Here is a 21,571-nt window from a genome sequence, read left to right on the forward strand (position 1 = left end):
TTCTGCCCACGGGCGAATGAGTCGTTCGTTACTGGTCGGCGTGCACGCGCGAGTAACGCGATTCACGCGATTCACGCGCGTATAGGTACTTAAGGGGGCCGTCTCCGCGGGCCTTTGAATGTGTGAGTACGCTCACACAAGCTAGGAAAAGCGTGCACGTATACGCGTGTAGTAAGCAAATCGTAAATTACAACTTTCGTCCTGGAATCGGCCCGAAGGAAGTTTTTGCGGGTACAGTTGCCTTCAGTAGACATCTGTGCAGGGTGGTCTGGTGCGTTTGAACGCTAATAAGCACCCCATTTTGAAATAATAATGAATTTATGACTCGAAAACTGTCCGAATGAAGCTTCAAGGCTTCTCCGTTGGTGGCGCTAATGGTGCACTGCAGCCATGTAGCACCAGCGTGACGTGTAGGCAGGGCCGACGCGAGGTTAGCTGGCGCCCTTGTGCAAAAAAATTGTTGTTGTCCCCAATTTTTTGCACTTGTTTTCTATTTAATATGTTTAAAAGAATTACATTTATATTTAGTTTATGTGAGGTGTTAGATTCCTTTATTATTAAGCGTACGATCTAGTTTTTTTAGCGTACCATTCGGCTGGCACCCTTGTGCGGCGCATGGTTTCGCCGGGCCTGCGTATACGCGATGTAGTAAGCAAACCGTAAATTACAACTTTCGTCCTGGAATCGGCACGGTGGACGTTTTTGCGGGTTTAGTTGCCTTCGGTAGACTTTCGTGCAGGGTGGTCTGGTCCGTTTGAACGCTAATAAGCACCGTACGTTGAAATAATAATGAATTTATGAATCGTGTACTCAGGACAGCCCGAAAAATGACAGAATGAAGCTTCAAGGTTTCTCCGTCACCGGCGTTGATGGTATATTCGTACCTTGTACCATCAAAACCGGTGGAAGTCCAATCTAGCCGATAAATGTAGGAAAGACATAGTTGCCGAGACGTATCGAGAGTCGAATCGCGCTGTTGCCGCATTTCCCCTATCAATATTTTTCCATCAAGGAGGCTTGAATGAATCACGGCGAAGCAGTTGGAGAACAGAGATGGGCAAAGATAATATCTGGATAAAGTCAAATAAAAGATACTACAGTATTGTCTCATGGAACGAGAGCGAGCAAGAGGCACTGAAAGCGAGCGAGGGTGGTGCGAGATAGACGACGAGATGTTGTTTGTCTCGCTCCGTCTTTCGGACGCCTGACACTCGTTCCATCTCGCTCCCCCTATCAGCTAAAAAGAAGCGAGAAACGAACACTGAGAATTAGGGCTCTGCTCGCGATACGAGCTAAACGCCGCGCCGGTCCCGACCAGCGAGGATTTGGGCTGTTCGGCGGCGCACAGTGGGGCATTTGGGGTCGAAACACGGCACTAAGTCCTTTTACAAAAATATCGCTAAACTGCAAATTTTCTTTTACAGGTAGTTGATTGCAGGTATTGGATTGATTTATTGTAATGACTATAACTTGATTAGAAACAAAAAATATATAAAAAAATGTTCTGTTAAACGATTTCGTCAAAAAGGCACTAACAACTAAAAAATACTTCTAGTGTTGTGCTACAATTTCGATGGTGTTTTTCAACTTTAAATAAAAACGTGGTTCAGGATATTTCATAACAGAATATGAATCAATTTAGTATAGCCTCAAGTGTCGAAATGAATTTGTTGCGAGATATCCTGCTCCACGATTTTATGTGAAAATACACCATCGAAATTGTAGTATAAGAAAATAAATATTTTTTAGTTTTTAATGCATTTTTCATAAAATCGTTTATTATAAATTGTTTAATATACTTTTTCTAGTTTTTAGTGTTTGTGGATTTACATTACTCTTATTGCTGTATGCAGTTTAACAGTTTGCTTGAAGAATGGTTGATTTATTGTTATGGGTTATTATTTCTTGGTGACTAGGTAATTTTTTCACCCACTCGGAGTTTTTTCATAATTTTGTATTGTCAACCAAACTACGCACCTCTGCAAAGTTTCGAGGGAATTGGATGGTTGGAAGTGGTTTAAAATTGAGTTTCCAGATTTGAATCAAACAAACAAACAAACAGAGGATCGTAGCTAAATAAAATCGTTTAATGGGACATTCCCAAATATCAGTATTGTTAGTACTGAACTCTGGTTTATATTGATAAATTTTTACAACCGTGGAATAACAATTCCGAAGAAAACCATGTACAAAACTATTATTGAAACAGACAATTCTTGTTGATATAAAAGATAATTTGATGTATAGTTAGATGAAAAAAAAGCGGCATATGTTTTTAGAAGAATTACAGCATTCATAAATTTCATTACGATCGGCATGTTACACTTCGGTGATGTACCTTATTCAAATTGTATGCTTTGAATTTGCACATTGATTATACAAAGTATTGCATCGTTCTATGTATAAATAAATACTAAATTAGTATTGTTTCATTGACATGTTTCCTAACTTCACTACTCAACCTCTCTATCTTTCAATAGTGCTATCCTCCTTTACGTTCAGCAAGGCTCTGATGCTAGACGCAGGAATTGGCGGGCTCCAGCTACAGCTGATGCACGAGGAAACACCTACAGCGGTGGTTATGTGTGCGTGACTGACGCACCGCAGTTCCCCACACATAACCACCGCTCCTGTCGATGTTCCCCCCTCCATCAGCGGTACATGGAGCCCGGCGATCGCTGCCTAGACGCAGCTCTCGTGCCGTATTCCTCCAAGCTTCTCAATAGAAGGAGCTGTGGCAACAGCGCGGCAGAGACGGAGACAACAGAACATGCGGCAACTATGCTGTCAAAAATTCGTCTACGTAGAGTACCGGTAGATGTCACCATTGTACAACTTCTTTTTACCGACCGCAGTAGTTTTATTAGGGTCCGTCTGTTTACAAGGGCGCTTCGATCGATTCGGACCATAACAAAAAGGAGACGGCCCCCTTAAGTGCGCAGCAAAAAGGCCGCAAAGCGAGGCGGTCGCAGCTGCGAAACGGAAGCGCGCGACGTTGGTTCGATCGGCGTCGGCGTGAACGAGAGAGCCACTGCGCTTCGGGGCGGCGTGCTCTCGTGTTTACATGTTGCGCGCACGTCGAATCGATACGTCGGCGTACATGTTCGACCGGGGGCTCAGTGAGTGGGTTACGAAATATCGTAGGATAGTGGCGTTCGCACGTGGCTCGTGCCTGTGTGCGCTCCATTAGAACGTTTATTGCTGGCTTGACGTTAGGCGGAGGTAGAAGAGGCTCGGTGTACAGAGGGGAATGGACTTTGGAGATCATCGATGAGCAGTAGTTCGGCGAGTAAAGGGACCGAGAGGACGGTGTTAACGTGCAACTGAACGACGCGACGTGACGCGACGTGACGCGACGCGACGCGACGGGGTGAAGGTGTCGTACGGTGGACGACTGGTGGCCGATCAAAGGAGCTTCTATGGGATACAATATCGCGAGCTGGGAAATGATACGCACGAGGGAGGAACTGGCGGAGAAGCTGGGCCTGGATGGCGCGGATGACAGTCACAGTTTAATGAACAATATGGTAGACGTCAGAGCGTGCTACAAGCCCAGCGGAAAAGTAAGATAGCTTTTAGGGTAGTTGTCCTTCACCTTGCTCTGGACGATCGCTCTTTCCTCTCCCACTTTTCTTTTTTAGATGTCTGTTTCTTTGCTGTGTAATTGTTTACCCTGTGGCTTGACTTGTAACATACCTGTAACATGTGAATAAATCCGTTTATCGTTGGTCCCTGGGTGTTAGCACGTTTTATTGAATGCGCCGTGAGTTCAGTGGATTCGGGGATTGATAGAGCTTGGTTATCGATTCGAGTCGAGTAACGAGCATCGAGGGGCATCGTTGTACCGGTTGCACGGTGTATCGTTAAAGTATGTCATCAGTCTTTGTTCGCGAATCAAGGAGTATTTAAACTGCTCCAGTTTATCCACCGACTTGATTTAAGGAAATTGGTATTGATTGGCGCGATGGGGTTAGTTGCACTTTTTTTTTTAAGCAAGTATTCGTTAAGTTTATAATAACCGAGGAATTTATCTGGTCGAGGAGATTGAATGATAATGTAGTACATTCTCAATAGAATCTATGGATCTTTCATAACTATGCGGTATTAACTGTATTCTTGGCAAGAGAACCGTTCCGTTAGGCACTTGTGGAACAAGTGGACCTCTAGAGTCTTCTTTGATTAATCATTCAGAAGAATAATGTTTCTGCGGCTACGGTCGAACAAGCGGAGCACAAGATTATAGAGACGCCTCCTTTCAAGTCTAACAATGCCTGTTCGATACCAGCACAAGAATAAAGCTGCCCAAGTATACGAGTAGCATCGAAATGAGTTATTCAAGTAGCTTGAGTGCTCAACTACTGATCCCAATACCCTGATTTCTCAATTGATACACGTACCCTAAATCAAGTACCCGAAACACCTCGACCGGCCTCACTCACCCAAACTTGTCGCCGATCTACCTGCACGCTAATTGCATGTGCACGCATAGATGAGTAGCACAGATAGACGACCAGAGTCCGCCGACTGGCTCCAGCGCCCCTGTTGTCGCGATCCACCCGCGCCGCAGACGCCTCGCAGAGTGGGTACGTAAATTAACGCCAGTGACAACACATGCGTTTGTATAAACCGTCACGGCCTGTGTATCAAACACGCAACGGGCGAGCGTGCCACGTGATACTCGGCTGGCACCAGCCTCGGTTATAAAGCCGTAGCTAGGAGCCAGTGCCAGCTCGGCGACTTTCGCGATCAAACGCGCGCGGCTGGAACTCCGACTCCGCCGATCTACCTACGCGCTGCGCTGTTTCTTCGCTGGCGGAGCTGTCTCAATGAAACTGTTGCGCGACTCCTGTCTCTGTATCGCACCGCGTTCGGCTACACTCCGCATCGTCGTTTAGAGCTCCGCGAAACGCTTCCCTTTGCATTCTCACTCTCTCGCGTGGCACGGCGTTACCTCGACCTCGACGACGCACCTCGATGGGAATAGTAAAGAATAGTGCGAGGAAAGCAGGCATTTGGATCGAGTCGAGTACTCCTAAAGGTACCTTCAATACCAGCGAGCTGTATATTATAATGCTGTAACGATAAGAGCAGTTTCAATATCGGTATCCTGACACTGGTAGTAGTGTCCAATATCTGTACACCTCGATAAGCCGAGCAAATAGCTCGCTTGGAACTTGTAACAGTTCTTTCAGGCACCTCTCTGTTCAAAACTTCGGGCCTTTCAGTACACACGGGGGCGGTGAAAAGAAACATTCAAACTCGTATTTATATATAGAAATATCTTTAATACAAATTCAATAAAATTCGTTAGGTGATTATAGTTTATTTAAAGAATACAATTCAGCTTTCTTTGGGAGGGTGCGTGCCAGGATCCCTGCAGTGGCAACTCCCTATAATCTATGGGACAAATTCTAACACATAACTGAAGAGTCGTTCGTAGAAGACACTGTAGGTGCCAAAAATCAAATTTTACACTGCACAGTATTAACATGGGCACGAGAACATTTCCCGATAAAAAAACCAACGAAATATTCAATTTTGGCACTTGCAGTGCTTTCCAGAAGGACGTTCCAATTCTTCCCGATGCAACTATCATCCTCCACAGTACGCACGCGTTTAGGGGTCCGCCTGTTTTCTAAATACGATTAACGAAGGCCATGCGGGCCGTAGAAATTACGCGTCCGCCGAGTCAGCGTTCTTCCGCGAAACCGGAAGGCAAGAATTATATACCGTCCGAGACAACAACGACTTTATCTACGAGTACTAACAGCCATCAATTCAATCTCCTTTCCTCACCCACTCGAAGAACCCCGCGTACAGGCACAGCGGAAAGCTACCATTCTAACGCTCGATGCCAAAGTTCCTTAGCTCCAGCGTCGAAGGCAGAGGCGACCTTGCCGATATACCTTAGGCTATGATTCGTGCAAGCGAGATCCCGCGGCGCGTGGACGGAATGCCCGGCCTCCGCTTTGCTCCGCTCCATGTGTCCTTTTGCCTCGTCTAGTCTTCGGCCTAACACCTGCGCGTTAAAAATCGCTTTTGCACCCGTTCGACACGCTCCGAGACGTCTTGAGAGCCCCGTTTCTCGGTTTCGTGGGTGTCGAATCAAGACCGACGAAAACCAGGGACAAGAAGGGACGAAAGGAAGTAACCGCGGTCGCGGCTCGGTGCCGCTGTAATTCGCGCTCGATCAGATCGATTTCGTAATTAGACGGGCCTCGTGTTCCCTTTTGTTTCTTGCAGTAAAGCGCGGAAGAGGCCAGCCGCCAGGGGCTCCCGCACCGAGCCTCCCACGGCTCTCGAGGTAGTTGTGTATTACTTTCCTTCGAATGCATGGGTCCTGGTTTGTCCGATTGCCCACGTTCCTGTTGTGCACTGGCGATCAGCGTGTATCACCGCGCGATCCTCGACCACCGGCCGCCTCGTCCACTGATCTCGATCGCTATCAGACATGACCAACGATAAACAGGTGAGTGCTTTCGGTGTTACGTGACTTTTGGACCCGGCTATCGGATCGCTCTCGACGCCTCTCTTCCGGCACGCGTTTCACGCCGTGTTGGGCGTGGAATAGGATAGCGACAAGGAATATTCCTTTTTTTCTTTTTTCTTTAATCATTTCACCTGTAAGAATTTGAGTCTCTTCGAAATCGGGTACCCGCTGTGCGGGGACACCTTGATGGTATCTGTTTGCCGTGTCCAACAGACGACCATGGGCGTTCTCCGCACTCGGACTGACGACGGAGCATTCCCAGCCAGAAAATTTGAATTGCAGTGGAACTTGGTGCGAACGTAGGGGGTGAAATCAACCCTTAAAGTTATCGCGTTTTTTTTTTGTTTTTTAATATAACTTCGTAACGGTGCGAGATAGAACGAAACTTTATATACGAGAATTATATACTAGCCTGTTATGCTCCACCCCACTACCAAAAGAAACATACAGTTGTGTTAAAAAACTTTAAGGGTTGCTTTCACTCTGCAGAGTGAATTTACGTAGGAAATAAAAATTGCTAAATAAAAGTTCTGTTTTTGTACGGTATCGAACGAGTGAGAGTTTCAATAGGGGTGGATTTTAATCGTGCATCGCGCGTTAAGGCCTGCAAGGGTGAACGCGTGGTTTAAAACAAGGATTTGCTTCTCGAGCTACGATGAATGAAAGAGTGGAGCGAATTATGGTGTACCTACTCTGTTAGCACTGACCCAATCCGATGTTCGCTGATATTACAATTTCTTCTCTATGATCGATAAGACTAGGCGCTAGGCGTTCTGAAAGTGATTACAGTCCATTACCGTTATTTGAAGCGATGAAATGCCGAAGTGGCTGGTGCATACTTGGAATAAAATGACGGCCACGCGCATCTAGTGCGTGGCGCCACGACCACTTTCTTTCATTCGCTGTACCTCGAACAAAAAAAAAACGCCCGAACAACAATTTTTCAGTGGAATATTTCAGGGGGACCATTAAGGTGCGAATCCAACATAAATAATAGAAAATGCTTCGAGAGATGAGATTTTTGAAAATGTATCATGAAACTTGTCTCGTGAGATTAAAGTCTCGCGTAAGGCGCAATAGTTTTGAGGGATTGCAAATTTACCGACTTTTTCAATTAACGGTAATGTGGTAAAATTTTCAATCAAACCGGTTTACATATAAAAAATATATGCAAATAAAACTATTCTGAACATAAAATATAAAATGATATAACACAATTAATATGGATCGTCAGCACGAAAACAATGAAAAGAATCTTAACTTACATAGATAATTAAATATTTTTTATTTAACAATTCTTTTTAACAAATAAGCACGTAAAAAAATATAATTCGTCTAAAAAGAAATCATATGCTATTCGAATATATTTTCTCCTTACTTTTTCTACTTGAAAATACGTCCACTTTTTGATGACTTGATTGAGATTTTTAGTTTTCTTTTAGATTAGAGTTGGTTCTTGACGAGATACTTCGGTTTTCGCCTTTATTAGTAATCCAAGTTTTTTTCTATTGATAACGTAGTAGATGTCGATGGAATATTGCTATACGTAATTTATCGAATTACCGGTAAAAATTTCAGGGTATTTCTTGCGATTTATTGCAATCCCTATTTACGAAGAGCCAGAAAAATGACTATAAAGCAGCATCTTACCAGAAATTTCCACTAAAACCGTCGGGGCCGTTCTCGCGGTACGTACTCGAGATTCTTACGACTTCTCTGTCTTAATTAAACCAACGAAACATCTCACTTTGTCCGCACACCGTGCTGCAATTTCTCCGAAACTGTTGCAGGAGAAAGGCGTAGAAATGGCGCGATGAATTCGAATTTCCACGCCTGAGTCTTTTTTCTGAGACTTGAGCCTCCATTTACGTTTGCACGCCAAGATGCGCACCAAAGCAGCTTCCACTATCGCACCGTGCCGATGTCTTCGCGTTCCAGGGCACGGTGTTCGGGAAACGATACCGCGACATTTTAATACCTCACGTATGCACATTCCCGTGACCCTAATTGCCGCTAGCGTGTCGCGCGGTGATTATCAACGCAGGGAGACAATCGATCCGCTTGAATTATCTGATCGCGGGCGAGAACATAATGACAACGAGGAACGATCTTTAATTATAGTGATGACTGCACCTGGTGGTATCATTGCGAAGGAACTCGCGGATTCGCTCGAGTTGCAATTAGACCAACATAGTCGCTCACCAGAAACCTTTCTGATATTTCCAATTTGTAGGTCAGAGTTGGGCTTTATACGAATAAAATGAGCTTATTCGAGAATAACCAATAAATTTTTATAGAAATAAAAAATTTAAAAGAAGGTGCATATAAAAATCAAAACGAATATAAAAAATGTATTCGAATAATGCCCAACTCTGGTGTAGGCACTCCAGATAGTTATACAATCGAAACTAACTCCTTTACCGCGGACCCGCACTGACCGATTCGAACGCAACTTTATGGGTTTATAGAGTGACTCGATACAAAAACAACGGTGTGCTTCGTTCGGGCCCAACAGGCTTACGTCAACAAAATTTTAAAAAAACTTTTTATTCTCACTTTTTAAAATTTTCTTAACGCAACTTTGCAGCGCGTTATTGTACCATTAAACTTTTCTTGGAAACATTTATTTTTCTGTCTTTTGTACTTTAAGCGTTATACGCGAAATAATGGGAGTGCCTATTTGACTTTGAGGTTAGTTTTCACCCCCTTAAAGGGCGATAGGGACCGTAAAGTTCCGTTCCAATCGGAACGGGTTCCAGTGCGGGAAGGACCGCTAAAACAAATGATAAAAGAAAGATAACACGATAATCCTACAACCCTCCGAGCTGCAATGCAATTATCTTACATATATGAATTACGCGAAAAGCCGCGCAGAACCGTACCGTTAATTTCGCCCGTACTCCGCTGACCACGGTCGCGGGCTTCGTGAAAAACACTAGGCACCGGAACGACAGAGCAGATCGACGCGCGCCTTATTCGTTTGTGGCGAGAAAAAGTCGCATAATTTGATCTGTCTCGCCGCGCTGCAGTGCGCCCCCGCGAGTAACTTGAAAGATTTCACGTCAGCGTGATTATACGCCTTTCCTCGACTAACAACCGTCTTCAACCGCCGGCATTTTTTGGCAGGCTCGTGGAAATTTCGGCAGAACGCGTCGGCCCAGCTAACGCGCTTTCGATGTCTCCGTTCGCGAACTTTCTTCTTCCTTCACGGTTTCTGAGCCCGGAGAGAGTCCCGCGGAACGCATTAATATTTCTGAGGAGCCGCTCCAACAGTCGAGTTAACGACGAGCGTTTAGAGTCGCAGGATTTTGTAGCGGGTGGTTTAGTCAGTGAAATTTTCAAATGGGCAAATGGTAGAGGGCTTTGTGACTCATCTAGAGTTATTAGCGTCTTGGGGTAGCTTGAAGGGTCGCGAGGAATAATTCATCCAAGGGCTCCATAGAATCATTTCACTCCCTAGTGTACACTGGCAGTCATAGCGTAAGAATAATTCTGAGAAACCTTGGAAATTTATTCAAGGACCAAGAAGATATTTGGTATTTTAAATTAAGGGCACTTCCCGTGCCCTTGCGGGTGTTTTCACTTTATTCTGTTAGAATTTTTTTTTATTTCATTTTTGCCCACTCCTGTCTGTGATATGCATCGTTGTAAAAGAAGGACCTGGACTATCGGCATGATAACTCCAGACAGGATCATCCAAAATTAAAAAAAAAACAAATAAATTCCTTGATTAGACCCTGATTGCCATGTGTTGAAACTATAGGGTCCCGAAAAAATTTCTTTTCCGCACAAACATGTCCGTAAATAAAATGTAATGTATGAAAATTCAGAATAGAGGATAGTGCGGAAGCGAGTGTAATTACGAATAGAATCCCGTTTGAATTTTTTCATTGAAAAAGTCTTTCGAGAAGAACACGCTTAAAAGTTTCACACCGAGCGTGTTTGTCCAGTGACGGGGACTTGCTCGTCAGACTTTCGTCTTTTCGGTTCAGTACATGTATTATTAATTAAAAGAAAAATCACATTTCTATCTATTATACCTGCGCCACGATCTGTCTTTAAAAAAAAAGAAAAAACCCCTTACCTGCCTGTAAAATTTGTACCGTTAGGAGTTTCGTTTTAAAATTTGACCTGGTCGTTCTTGAGACGTGGGATGAAAACATGTAACAAACATTTTTTGCAACTTTTCATCGGGAAGCGTCCTTAAAACCAGTGAAAAGTATGCAATCTATACCAAATTGTAGACCCGCTGCAAACACAGCAGGTGTCCCAATACTTTCGAACGCTAGTGTACATAATACGCAGTTTATATGTTCTTCCAAGTGCAAAGTGCTCCATGCAAATACTCGATTTCACCCTTGGACTACTGTCTCGCTAAAAATATGTTGCAAGTAGATCCTCGAGGCTGAATGCTTGCAGTTCAAACTGGCCAAGGATCCCTCAAATAAAGTACACCCTCTTGCAAGATACTGCTATAGTACTAGGGTTTGTCGGTTTTTAAATACCGTTTCTTTTCTTTTTTATAAATTTCTAGAATTCAAAAACCGGTTTTATATACTAGAATTGATATGTAAAAATCAATTACTTATTCAATTAGAATTTAATTAACAATTTGGCTTGAAATCTTCTCGGGCACAAACATATTGCAGTAGGTAATAACAGTTTACTGTAAAATTAATCTTCATGAGTTCATATTTTCTGCCGGAAAATACTAAATGAAATAAGGATTGATAATTTATATTTTGTACAGATTTTAGTTATTTTAGTTTTTCATTTGATTTTGCATGCTGTGTATTTTATTGTGTTATATTTTTGTAGATCCATAAATATTAAATGAATTAAAAAATTGTACGGATTATAGTTATTTTTATTATATTTTTGTAATTCCATGAATATTAAAAAAAAATATATATATATTAATTATATTTTTTGTGAAAATTCGAAAACCGCTTTTTGTATAAACCCTATACAGTACCTCGCTTTACAATTGGATTTTTCAGTCCTGGTTCCGAGGGGTTCGCAGCAGCAAGTTCCGCCACGTGTACGGCGTGCCGGCGAAGAGGGAGAAATGCTACGACAACATAAAGATCACGAAGAACGCCCACGACTCGCAGTTCTGCGCGGTGAATCCGAAATTCCTCGCCGTGGTGACGGAGGTGGCGGGCGGAGGTGCTTTCCTAGTGTTGCCCCTGGATCGCGTGAGTTATCTGGTTTATCGAATTATCGATTCGCTATTCTTGCGCGTGCACACGCACACGCCGTACACGTATTCGCCGATATTAGCGGGCGGCTTATCAACTATTGCCGAGTTTATCGTAAACCGTACTATTGAATTATACATCGCCGCAAATAGCGCATTATCGCCTGTTATTACGACTCATCCTCCGTGGGGGACGCGTACTTAGAAGCGTTAAGGCGTGCCCAGATAGGGACGAGTCCTAATGTTTGCACGGGGTTCGAGCCTGATCGAGGATGCTCCGACATTTCAGACTGGGCGGCTGGACTTCAATGCCAGCAGGGTGACTGGGCACACTGGCCCGGTTCTGGATATCAAGTGGAACCCCTTCAACGACAACATCATTGCATCCTGCTCGGATGACTGCACCGTACGAGATTTATCATACGCGCCTATCGGAAGCTAAATAGACCAGCTGCGCGAATTGAAAGCTAGGAAAACTAGTAATTGAGAGATCTACAAAATTTGGTCAGCTTGGCTTCCGAGAGGCTCATACAAAGTCCGCTACTCGAGATAATTACAGTAGTGAACGAAAGGAAGTTTGAACTCGGAGAAACACAAGAATAAAGTCGTCAGAGTGGACTAGTACCAAGATAACGCTTAAAGCCCAGTATTAAGTTACTTCTGCAGCCATAAAAATGAGCTTCAAACTTTCTTTCCACCACCGCTGTAGATCTGGTGCTTTTCTTTCTAAATTAAACAACTCCTCGATTGGTCTACCACCCCTCAAGTAGGTATCTCGAGCAGCGTACAATCTCTTCTTTCTTCCCTTCTAACTCTTCACGCTCTTCTTCACACTTATCCGTCTCAGATAAAACTCTGGCACATACCCGATGGTGGGCTATCGAGGAACCTCACGGAGTGGCTGATAGAGCTTCAAGGTCACAAGCGTCGGGTGGCCTACATAGAATGGCACCCGGTCGCGGAGAACGTGCTCTTCAGCGCTGGTTTCGACCACCTGGTCATCGTCTGGGACATAAACAGAGGGGAGGCGGTGAGCGTGATCGACAGGCATCCGGACGTCATCTACAGCATATCCCTGAACCGCGATGGCAGCTTGCTGGCCACCACTTGCAAGGACAAGAAGCTCAGGGTGTTCGAGCCCAGGTCTGGCATCGTTGTGTCGGTACGCGTCTGGTCGTTAGCTTTCGTGCAAGCTTGTTGTAGGAAGCTTTCTCTGATGTTCTAAAAATCCTCGGCTAGGAAGGGGTTTGTCACGCTGGGACGAAGGCAAGCAAGGTGGTTTTCCTCGGTGGCTCCGGACGCCTCCTCACGACAGGCTTCAGCAGACACTCCGACAGGCAGTACGCTATTTGGAGCCAGCACGACCTCACCGCCCCGTTGACGTGTGAAACCATCGACTCTTCTAGCGGAGTAGTCTTCCCGTACTACGATCACGACACCAATATGGTGTTCCTCGCTGGAAAGGTAACTATGTACATTCAGGCTTTTCATTCTACTGCCCCAAGAATAACTATTCCTACTCTTCCGAATAACGATCACCAATGCTAATTACTCGTAAGAATCTGTACCATTTTTTTTTTTTTTTTTTTTTTATTCCAGGGCGATGGCAACATACGATATTACGAGGTGGTGAACGAGGCACCCTGGATGCACTATCTCAGCCAGTTCATCTCTGGAAATCCTCAGAGGGGGTTGGGCGTGATGCCGAAGAGAGGCGTCAGCACCTCCACCTGCGAGGTGTTCAGATTTTACAAGCTACATGCGACCCGCGGAATGTGTGAACCGATTTCAATGATAGTCCCGCGAAAGGTGTGTCCCTGCTATCATTAAACGTGATTCTAAACTGGAGCAATTAATGAGACACTTTCACTTTCCAGAGCGACCAATTCCAGGAGGACCTGTACCCAGACACGGTGGGCACCTGTCCCGCTCTATCGGCCAGAGATTGGATCAGCGGTATGAACAGTCCACCGATCCTGATCTCCCTGAAAACCGGTACGATTCAACTTTTCACTCTGTGCCAGAGTTTCGTCGTTCCTTTCGGCTCGCGTTAACGCATTTCGCGCGAGTCACGGAAATTTTTTTTTTTTTTTTTTTTGTAAAATTACGCGTTTCATGCATGCCTTTACTAGTAAAAGTGAAACAAGGATTGATATCCGATGTAATCAGAGCACAGATGTTATAGAGTAGTATAAAGAAATTTACACTGTGAGTGGTAAGAAAGATAAGATTTCTGTCCCATAAATTAGGAGGTTGCTAGGGGGGACCAGTGATTACCAAGATAATACTCAGTCTAGTATTAAGTTATGATACATAAAAGTATCAGTTTTAAACTTTCTTTTAACCACTGTGTGTTTTTGTCAAGTGTAATCTTCGATTGAAATGCAAAAATTGTACGAGGGGTTGACAAGTGTTTAAATGTCAACAGGGGGCAGTATCACGACGCACAAGCCGCGCGTTTACAAGCCACCGCAGCTTCCCCCGACCACCGACCTGAATAATAAAAAGAAATTCGCGTTCCTGTCCACGGAGACCGTGCCGGATTACAGGCCCATCGAGTTCCTCGATATGTCGGAGAAAAGTCAGAAAACATCTAGCAACCAGAGCACCAAGTTCCAGCAGCTGCAGCAAAAATTCGGGACAGCTGTGCTGCAGGTAGAACCGGTGCTCTTTTACATACTAAACGAGTCTTCCACGTATTCTACTATTCTACTGGCAATACATTTAGCTTCATGAAATTGTATTACTATCTTCATTCTGAAGATTAACCCTCGTCTCCTGGATACAGGGTCCGAATTGTGGCATCTTAAACTATATTTGTTATTTACAGTCAGTATTACTTCCTCCAGAAGATGAGAACCTAATTTAGAAGCTGGTGTCGAGGTGCACGCCGATATAAAATATAAAATGGACCCTGTACCCAACAGGTGGACAAAGACCTCCTGTTCTGGGGTTAAAAAGGGCAAGCTATACCATAACGAAGCTTCCAATAGTCTTATCATAGTAATACCCCAGCCTTTCTAATCTTGATTCGCAGAAGAACATTATTTCTGCGCCTCTGAACGATAACAAGGCACTGGAGACGGTGGACATCCCCAACAACGAGGCTGAATTGAGAATGGCGTTTGCTCGCCAAACGGAGGAATTCAGGCTGGTGCGGCGACAGCTAGCGAACAGTCAGCTGCGTGTCAAAGAGCTGGAGGAGCAAGTGCGCAAGCTTCAGCGCCAGTAAAGACTACCCTTAACTCGCTCGCTTCGAAGACGTTCACTTGTACAGCTTCGTTGCTAGTTGTACAAGAGATATATGGTACTTAAAGGAATAAGTAACGCGTATGTACAGCGTCCACAAGCGACGCAACGCCTAAGCTTTCCAATGTCTCTGTGCAGAAAGGAAAATGGTGCACGATTGAAGAATGGAATCGTACCGAGAGGTGCCAAAGGCCGTGCGAGTATTAGATCGGTGCAAAAGTTATACTACATGTTTTTTAATCAAAGTATTTCCCTTGGCTATCTGTGACCCTTTGCCCCTTTACTGGTAAAAGTACAAGTAGCTATAGTAAAAACAAAACTGTAACGACAGTGGATGAACTTTTGCATCGACCTAATATTATGAATGAAAACTGGAGGATTTACACGGGTGCAGTAGTGGTGAAAAGAAAGTTTTAAAACCTTTTTGTAGCGCATATAAGTAACTGTACTATTGGATTTCAATTCTCTCTTGACTCCGTGCTATATAGATAGGAATGCAGATCCTTCTTACCAAGTCTTAATAAAAAAGACAGTATTTTATTAGCACTCTCTTTTGAAACTTTCTTTTAAACACTACTGTGCGCGACGCAGTTTACATTCCCATTTCTCTAGTTCAGTCTCTTTGCTACCTTTATACGTGCGCAGCAATGGAGCAATCATAATTTAGTAAATTCCTTCGGGGAGGACTTGAATATTCTTCTCCGCGTAGAGAAGCAGGCAAAAAGGATGAACAAATAATTGTGATTTTAACACTAATGCCTTCACTGTACGGACGAGGTTGCGCCTGTATACAGCGCTGATATTTCTCCTGAATCTTTTAATTACGCGTTTCGGTACGCGGCTCTCTTGTAATTCTTTCTCGCAATTTCACTTCGTTTGCAAGCATATCAATCGCCACTTAAATTTATTCTTTAATTACTACTTGTACACTCAAGCACATTCGATTCTGGTTACAGAGATAAAAATACACGATGGAAAGTGGGCCAACTTTACCCACTCGGTATTCTATTCGCAAACTTTTCTAAAAAATGGTCTGGGGCAAAGTGGGTCACTTGCTACAGAATCGAATGGTCCAAGTGTACTATAGAGTTCTAGGACTCTAAGATGCTCTAAGAAGCTATCGATAGAACTCGTAGAAAGAAATAAGGTCTTGATAAGTTTCACAGATTCCAAGTGCAGCCTACAATTTACCGTTCAGACATCCAAGCACGAAATGAAACGAAGAAACTCATTAAGATTGCTTCGTTTTTCTTATCACGGTTTCTATCGATCAATTAAAGTGCACCGCAGTTTCGGAAATGCACCGCGCATCTACAGAAGAAATATCAGCTTACTGTAAACATGCTAAACTTCGACCAAGTATTAAATGTTCAGTACACGAAGAATCGTACCTGTCTTGTGCGTATGCACGTGTATCGCAACTCGATCTATGTAGAATCGTATATAGAGTGACTAGATAAATGCAGTTTAGGAGGTCGGCGTGGAGGATATCAGGATGCAATAAACATCGTTCGAAGGACACGAACGAAGCACAAGATGTGGGGGCTACTACTAACGATTTAAAAAGACGGCGTACAATAAGATACCCTGGAGAGATAGTTGCATCGTTATTCGATGCATTTCTGTAATACTTGACTCGTTAATAATTTTACTTTTAACAGCCGCGGAGTCGTATTTATTGCTCCACTAATCTCTAATTTAAAATTCTAAACGTTAATTTATCGACTGTCTAATTTAAATACTATTTCCACTGTGTTCTAATAATCCTTTTACTTTTAAGCTGTCTTATTATCGGTCGCGTTGATCACTGCCACGCCCACTGCGCTACCCAAACGAATGGCAATACGACTGCTTTCTTTTAATTCGTAACGAGTGATGGCAGTGTCAGTTTCGAATATTAAGCATACTTCTTTTGTACCGTAGTTGTGTAACTATCTATATAGGAATAACTCTCTATTTAGAGATATAGAATGTCTACGGGGCGTCCCACCTGAAGAAACAGGCCACCTAAATATCTTCCGCATTCATTGTCAGATGATACGAGAAATATTTCATCTGTAATTTGGAAAATACCATTCGACTTACATATGAAATACTAGATTTACTACTCGGCTTGATTTTATAAAAGAAAAACATTTTTAATTTTTTTTCTTGTACGGGTGAAGATTTTTAGGTGGGACACCCTGTAAATAAAGTGCAATATACGAGCACTGTGCTACCGATGAATAATCAGAAGGGAAGATTCTAATTACAGTCGAGGAGAATGATCACGGATTAACGCCGATATTTGCGAGTGTGAAATTATACAGATTCTCTAGGACCAACGTGCGGGGGGAAAAGTTGTTAGTCGCGAGAAATTCTATTGCCGCTTGATAGTGATCGAATTGAGTAACGGTTTATACACTGTTTATACATATACATGTATTTTTCATACGACATCGTAGCTGTAATAATCGATCGACAAATATCAAACCTCGATTAAAGATTCTCGTAGCTGAACCGCGCGACGCGTGCTTCGACGCTTATCGTCGTTTGTCTTAATTTCACCCATACAGCTTCTAGCGTGATGGAGGTGTAGTCTTACGTGCATTTCACTCCGTATCCTTCAGCATTCAACGCGTGGCACACAAAATTCTTAATTAACCCCTTCGGTGCTGAGGTTCAACGCACACGGGACTCAGAGCCCAGAGGGTTGAGTAAGGATTGCACATTCCTGGACATTTATAACATAGATTTTGTATTGTGCTAGACGTGAAAGATTGTGACGTTAGTGTATTGATTATTTCACGCTTGCAGCTAACACGTAATAGGATATAAACGCTTGCTTATGGGAGCGGAATTCTAAAGAGAAATTTCCAACGCGAACAACATTGCTTCTCGAAAGGCAGATTATGGTCCGCGGGAGTTAATGCTAAATGATAGATCCTGCTTGGCCACTATCAAACAGTGCTGTCCTATTTACCATGTTCACTGTATAAATGGATATTACCAAAGAGCGTTAACCGTGCAAGTACCTTACAGATCGTCGGCAAATAGTTTGTTATCAGTTGACCGACTGTCGTATTATATTTATACGCAGAGGGTGATCCCTGGTTCACCAATAAAGAACAAAGCATTTCATCCCATTCCGCGTTGCTCCTTCGTCCAACACACTACCCAGGGGAGGACACCACGTGGTAGACACCGATTTTTATGAGCCTTGGCACGATGGATCTATGTCCGAGCGTTTCTGCCAATGGGCCTTAATAATAGAGATATTTACATGGAAATTATTCAAAATTTCATACCCTGGAGGAGTCTGGTCTGGGTTAGGGGTGCCTTTTCAAGATTTCCCCAAGTTAAAAAAAAAAGTGTCGGATTTTTACCCACTAAAATTGAAATCAAAATCAGCGTCTACCACATGGTGTCCTTCCCTTGTAAGTAACAATCTACTCCGAAGCCACGACCCCACGTACGTGAACGCGTGGCATAGAACACAATTTGAAAATTTTCCGCTTTCCACCGCGTGTTCCGCAAAGTGAGAATATAGATTAATATTTTAATAGATACTTACTAAAATCACTCAGAAATATCAATTTGTATATTGTATAAAATCTAGCATATAAAAGGGGGTGATGTCCAAACCTCTGTCGAAATATATTAAAAGAAGAGTAACAAAAATATTTCTCTACAAGTACATGAAAATTAAATGTAATTCGATTCGCACGCGCCAAGTTTGAAAACTCATACTATTCACACACGCATACGTCCATTAGGCACACTGCTGTCCCTCGAATTTCACAAAACTAATCGAGAGCAAATCGCCAAAGTACAAAAAAAAAGTTGACGGCATCAAGGACGGATTAAGATTATTTTACAGATCCACTATCTGGTGACCATAAACTGGTAGGGCAGAATGATTATTCAATTTCACGATGGGTAAGGTTGTCTGGTAATGTAGAAAAATCTGCCAGTTATCCTGTTTAATTTTCTTTCTATTAATTATAAAACAATTCTCGCCCTACTAGTTTACGATCGAACGTTATTGCACGAGAAATGCCAATGGCGTGCATGGTGGATTTACTTGGAAAGATAACATCTATCTTTGGAAGAGTAATTTGTAAGCTAATAGTAATCCAATTGGTATCGTCCAATCCGTGCTCGGGCTGAAAGTGACCGCTGCGTTGCAGCCATCCCCGGTACAACTGAAGATGCAGGTACGGTACGATAACTTGTCTCCTTGCTGACTCACATACTCGCAATAAGTGCCCAGATCCCGTGCTGAGCAGAACCGTTTGGTACCTATCCCACCTATGGTAACACACACACACGCGCACAGGAGAAATGTTCGTTTTCCTTTTTCTTTTTAAATGCTCGAGCGCTATAGACACACATGCAGCAGCGTGGGCGTAGGAAGAAAGCGGCGTGCGAGGAGACAATACAGCAGTGGTGGTCTCTTTACGATATCGAGAGAGCTTAAGAAGTCTCGTAATTGAAATTCAATCTAATATCCTGGATTTTAAACGTAAGGAATCGTAAAATTGCATCGCTGGATCGACTATTGTAATTTAAAATTGATTTCTTACTAGAAGACCGCGTAATGTTATTCTATATTAGTGTGTTGGAAGAATAATTTGCAACCAAGGGAATTAATCTCAAATTTCTATTACCATTTAATACCATTTAGTAGTTTAGTTTACTTCTTACTGTTTCGTAGAGAAAGAAACTCTTTTATCAATGCGTGAAGAATGCAAAGTTATCGTGCAATGAAAAGAAATAAAGTGAAAGCGAAATAATGCACTCGACACGAAGAACGCCGAAAAGATAATATAAGAACCTCCGTATCGCCCGATCGATTGGATGCAATAACGTGCACCGTAAACGTGGTTGCAGTTCGCCGGTTTCAAAGAACTTAGAACCAATTTATTATCTCCGCAGCTCAGTTCGTCTGCTGATGTGCACTGATAGCAATCCAGGCTCTCCGCTTGATCGATTAAGAAAGCATTTCTTAAGGCTTTTGTTCTTACGAGCGTACACGTTTGCAGTTATATTTCACGTTAAATCTCTTATTCTATACGTAATTTTACCCACCACACATTTCCAAACACGCAACGACGAAGGGACTTTGTCATTATTTAGAGAAAATGTTTTACACAGGATGACTGAAATAATATATTAAGTCGGTGCAAAAATAACTTGGCACAAGAGCAAAACTAAAGATCTAAACTCAAAGATTTACTTGGCCCTGGTACGAAATAAGGCTACTTGTTCCAAGTTACTTTATAAAATACAAATAATAAAGTAATTCAAATAAGTTTTGTCCGTCGTTGCGAATTATCCATCCAGTAATCTTCCGTGCGCAATGTTAGATATTATAATACAAGCATGATTTATGGTATATTATAATGGTCGAACGATGGTGCTCCGACAACCCCCGCGCGTTTATCAATCGATTCGAATGAATGACCGCATGACCCCAAGATTAGTTTTCATTCCGAAGTGTTAAGTTTCCCCAGACGATTCTCCCACACCAGACACGTAATCTGATCTGATCCGATCTGATCTATCTGTTCTTTTTTTTTTACCCTCAAATCGGCCCGTATGCTTCACGCAGTACTGCGCCCCGAAAACGTCATCGCAAGACTGCGGTTTGATATCGATGTCGCTCGAGAGAAATTCGTTGCATTGGAACGGATGAGAGTTGTTCGTACTGCTGCACCGATAGCATTGTAGACTGTGAGCTAAACGAAAATATCGCGTAAAGGAAGGGAATTTCACTGAATCTCCGGTAGAAATTTCGAAATCCTGCGAAACCTGACTTTCTCGGGATCAATTTTAGTACGAGACCCGACTAGACGCGCAAATTTTATCGAAATGAAATCTTACGTCCCTAGGGCGCGAAGAAATTATTTACTAAAGTTATCTTTTGTGTTTGAGAAATAATGGAACGATAGAATACTGTTACAGTATGATTAATACGGGCGAATAGAATAAATACGAAAGAAACGACTGCTTTGAATTACTATTTAGATTTCTCGCTTGACGGCAGATGTTTTTTGTACCGTTAGTTTTCACAATACCCCGATGCAGATCTATATATATATAGGAATCGATGAATCTAACCACAAAGTAACTTCAAGTTGCCCAAAAATATGCGCTTAAGACATCGACAAATTCGATCGATGCTTCTGTCTGAGCTTCAAAATAGAACTAACGACTGCGTTCTTTCGGATTTATATCGTATATTGGATTCCCGTCGCATATTCGGATAAAGAATATAGAATTACAAATGCCCCGCCCAAGGGACGCCACTGTTCACGACGTTTATAGTATGTGCATTAACCTTACCAGTTTCGATGAAAAGAAGGAATGCCGCGAAAACAGCGTATCGCCTCATGCCTCTGTTGGCGCACATTGTGAAACGCCCTCCTTCTTTTAGACGATAAATGGAAGGCTGTTATTCACGGTAAAAAATCGCGGAACAAGTTTTTCAAATAATTACAACGCCATATCGTAACAACGTTCGTCACAGCGCACAGCTACCGAAACGAAAGCGACGACGACGCGACGACGCGAACACGACTGATCGGCCCGAAGGGAAGGGATAGCACGCCACAAATCGCGTGCCGTCTGCGCGAGCGCGGCCGAAGCGA

General features: G+C 43.1%; 2 protein-coding genes across 4 annotated transcripts; one reads left to right on the top strand and one right to left on the bottom strand.

Annotated features, from left to right (window-relative positions):
• Positions 1-2,939: 2,939 nt before the first annotated feature.
• Positions 2,940-18,599, top strand: LOC143371584 (coronin-2B). 3 transcript variants are annotated; one of them, XM_076816892.1, is made up of 10 exons: positions 3,421-3,563; positions 6,244-6,469; positions 11,491-11,688; positions 11,980-12,096; positions 12,538-12,852; positions 12,930-13,154; positions 13,290-13,499; positions 13,568-13,685; positions 14,119-14,345; positions 14,728-18,599. In XM_076816892.1, exons 2-10 carry the CDS (start codon positions 6,452-6,454, stop codon positions 14,920-14,922), a joined length of 1,623 nt encoding a protein of 540 aa, XP_076673007.1. In that variant the 5' UTR covers positions 3,421-3,563; positions 6,244-6,451; the 3' UTR covers positions 14,923-18,599. The 3 variants fall into 3 exon arrangements, with proteins under 3 accessions (XP_076673006.1, XP_076673007.1, XP_076673009.1); XM_076816894.1 differs by lacking the exon at positions 3,421-3,563 and adding an exon at positions 4,841-5,038; XM_076816891.1 differs by lacking the exon at positions 6,244-6,469 and having other exon boundaries at positions 2,940-3,563.
• On the bottom strand, positions 17,344-21,502 carry Bou (glycosylphosphatidylinositol anchored membrane protein boudin). Its single transcript, XM_076816899.1, has 4 exons — positions 21,267-21,502; positions 20,504-20,659; positions 19,756-19,902; positions 17,344-19,229 (listed from the first exon to the last, which is right to left on the bottom strand). The coding sequence occupies exons 1-4, from the start codon at positions 21,331-21,333 to the stop codon at positions 19,018-19,020; spliced, it is 582 nt and encodes a 193-aa protein (XP_076673014.1). The 5' UTR covers positions 21,334-21,502; the 3' UTR covers positions 17,344-19,017.
• Positions 21,503-21,571: the final 69 nt, after the last annotated feature.

This window comes from Andrena cerasifolii, chromosome 7, assembly GCF_050908995.1.
Source record: "Andrena cerasifolii isolate SP2316 chromosome 7, iyAndCera1_principal, whole genome shotgun sequence".
Classification (NCBI taxonomy): domain Eukaryota; kingdom Metazoa; phylum Arthropoda; class Insecta; order Hymenoptera; family Andrenidae; genus Andrena; species Andrena cerasifolii.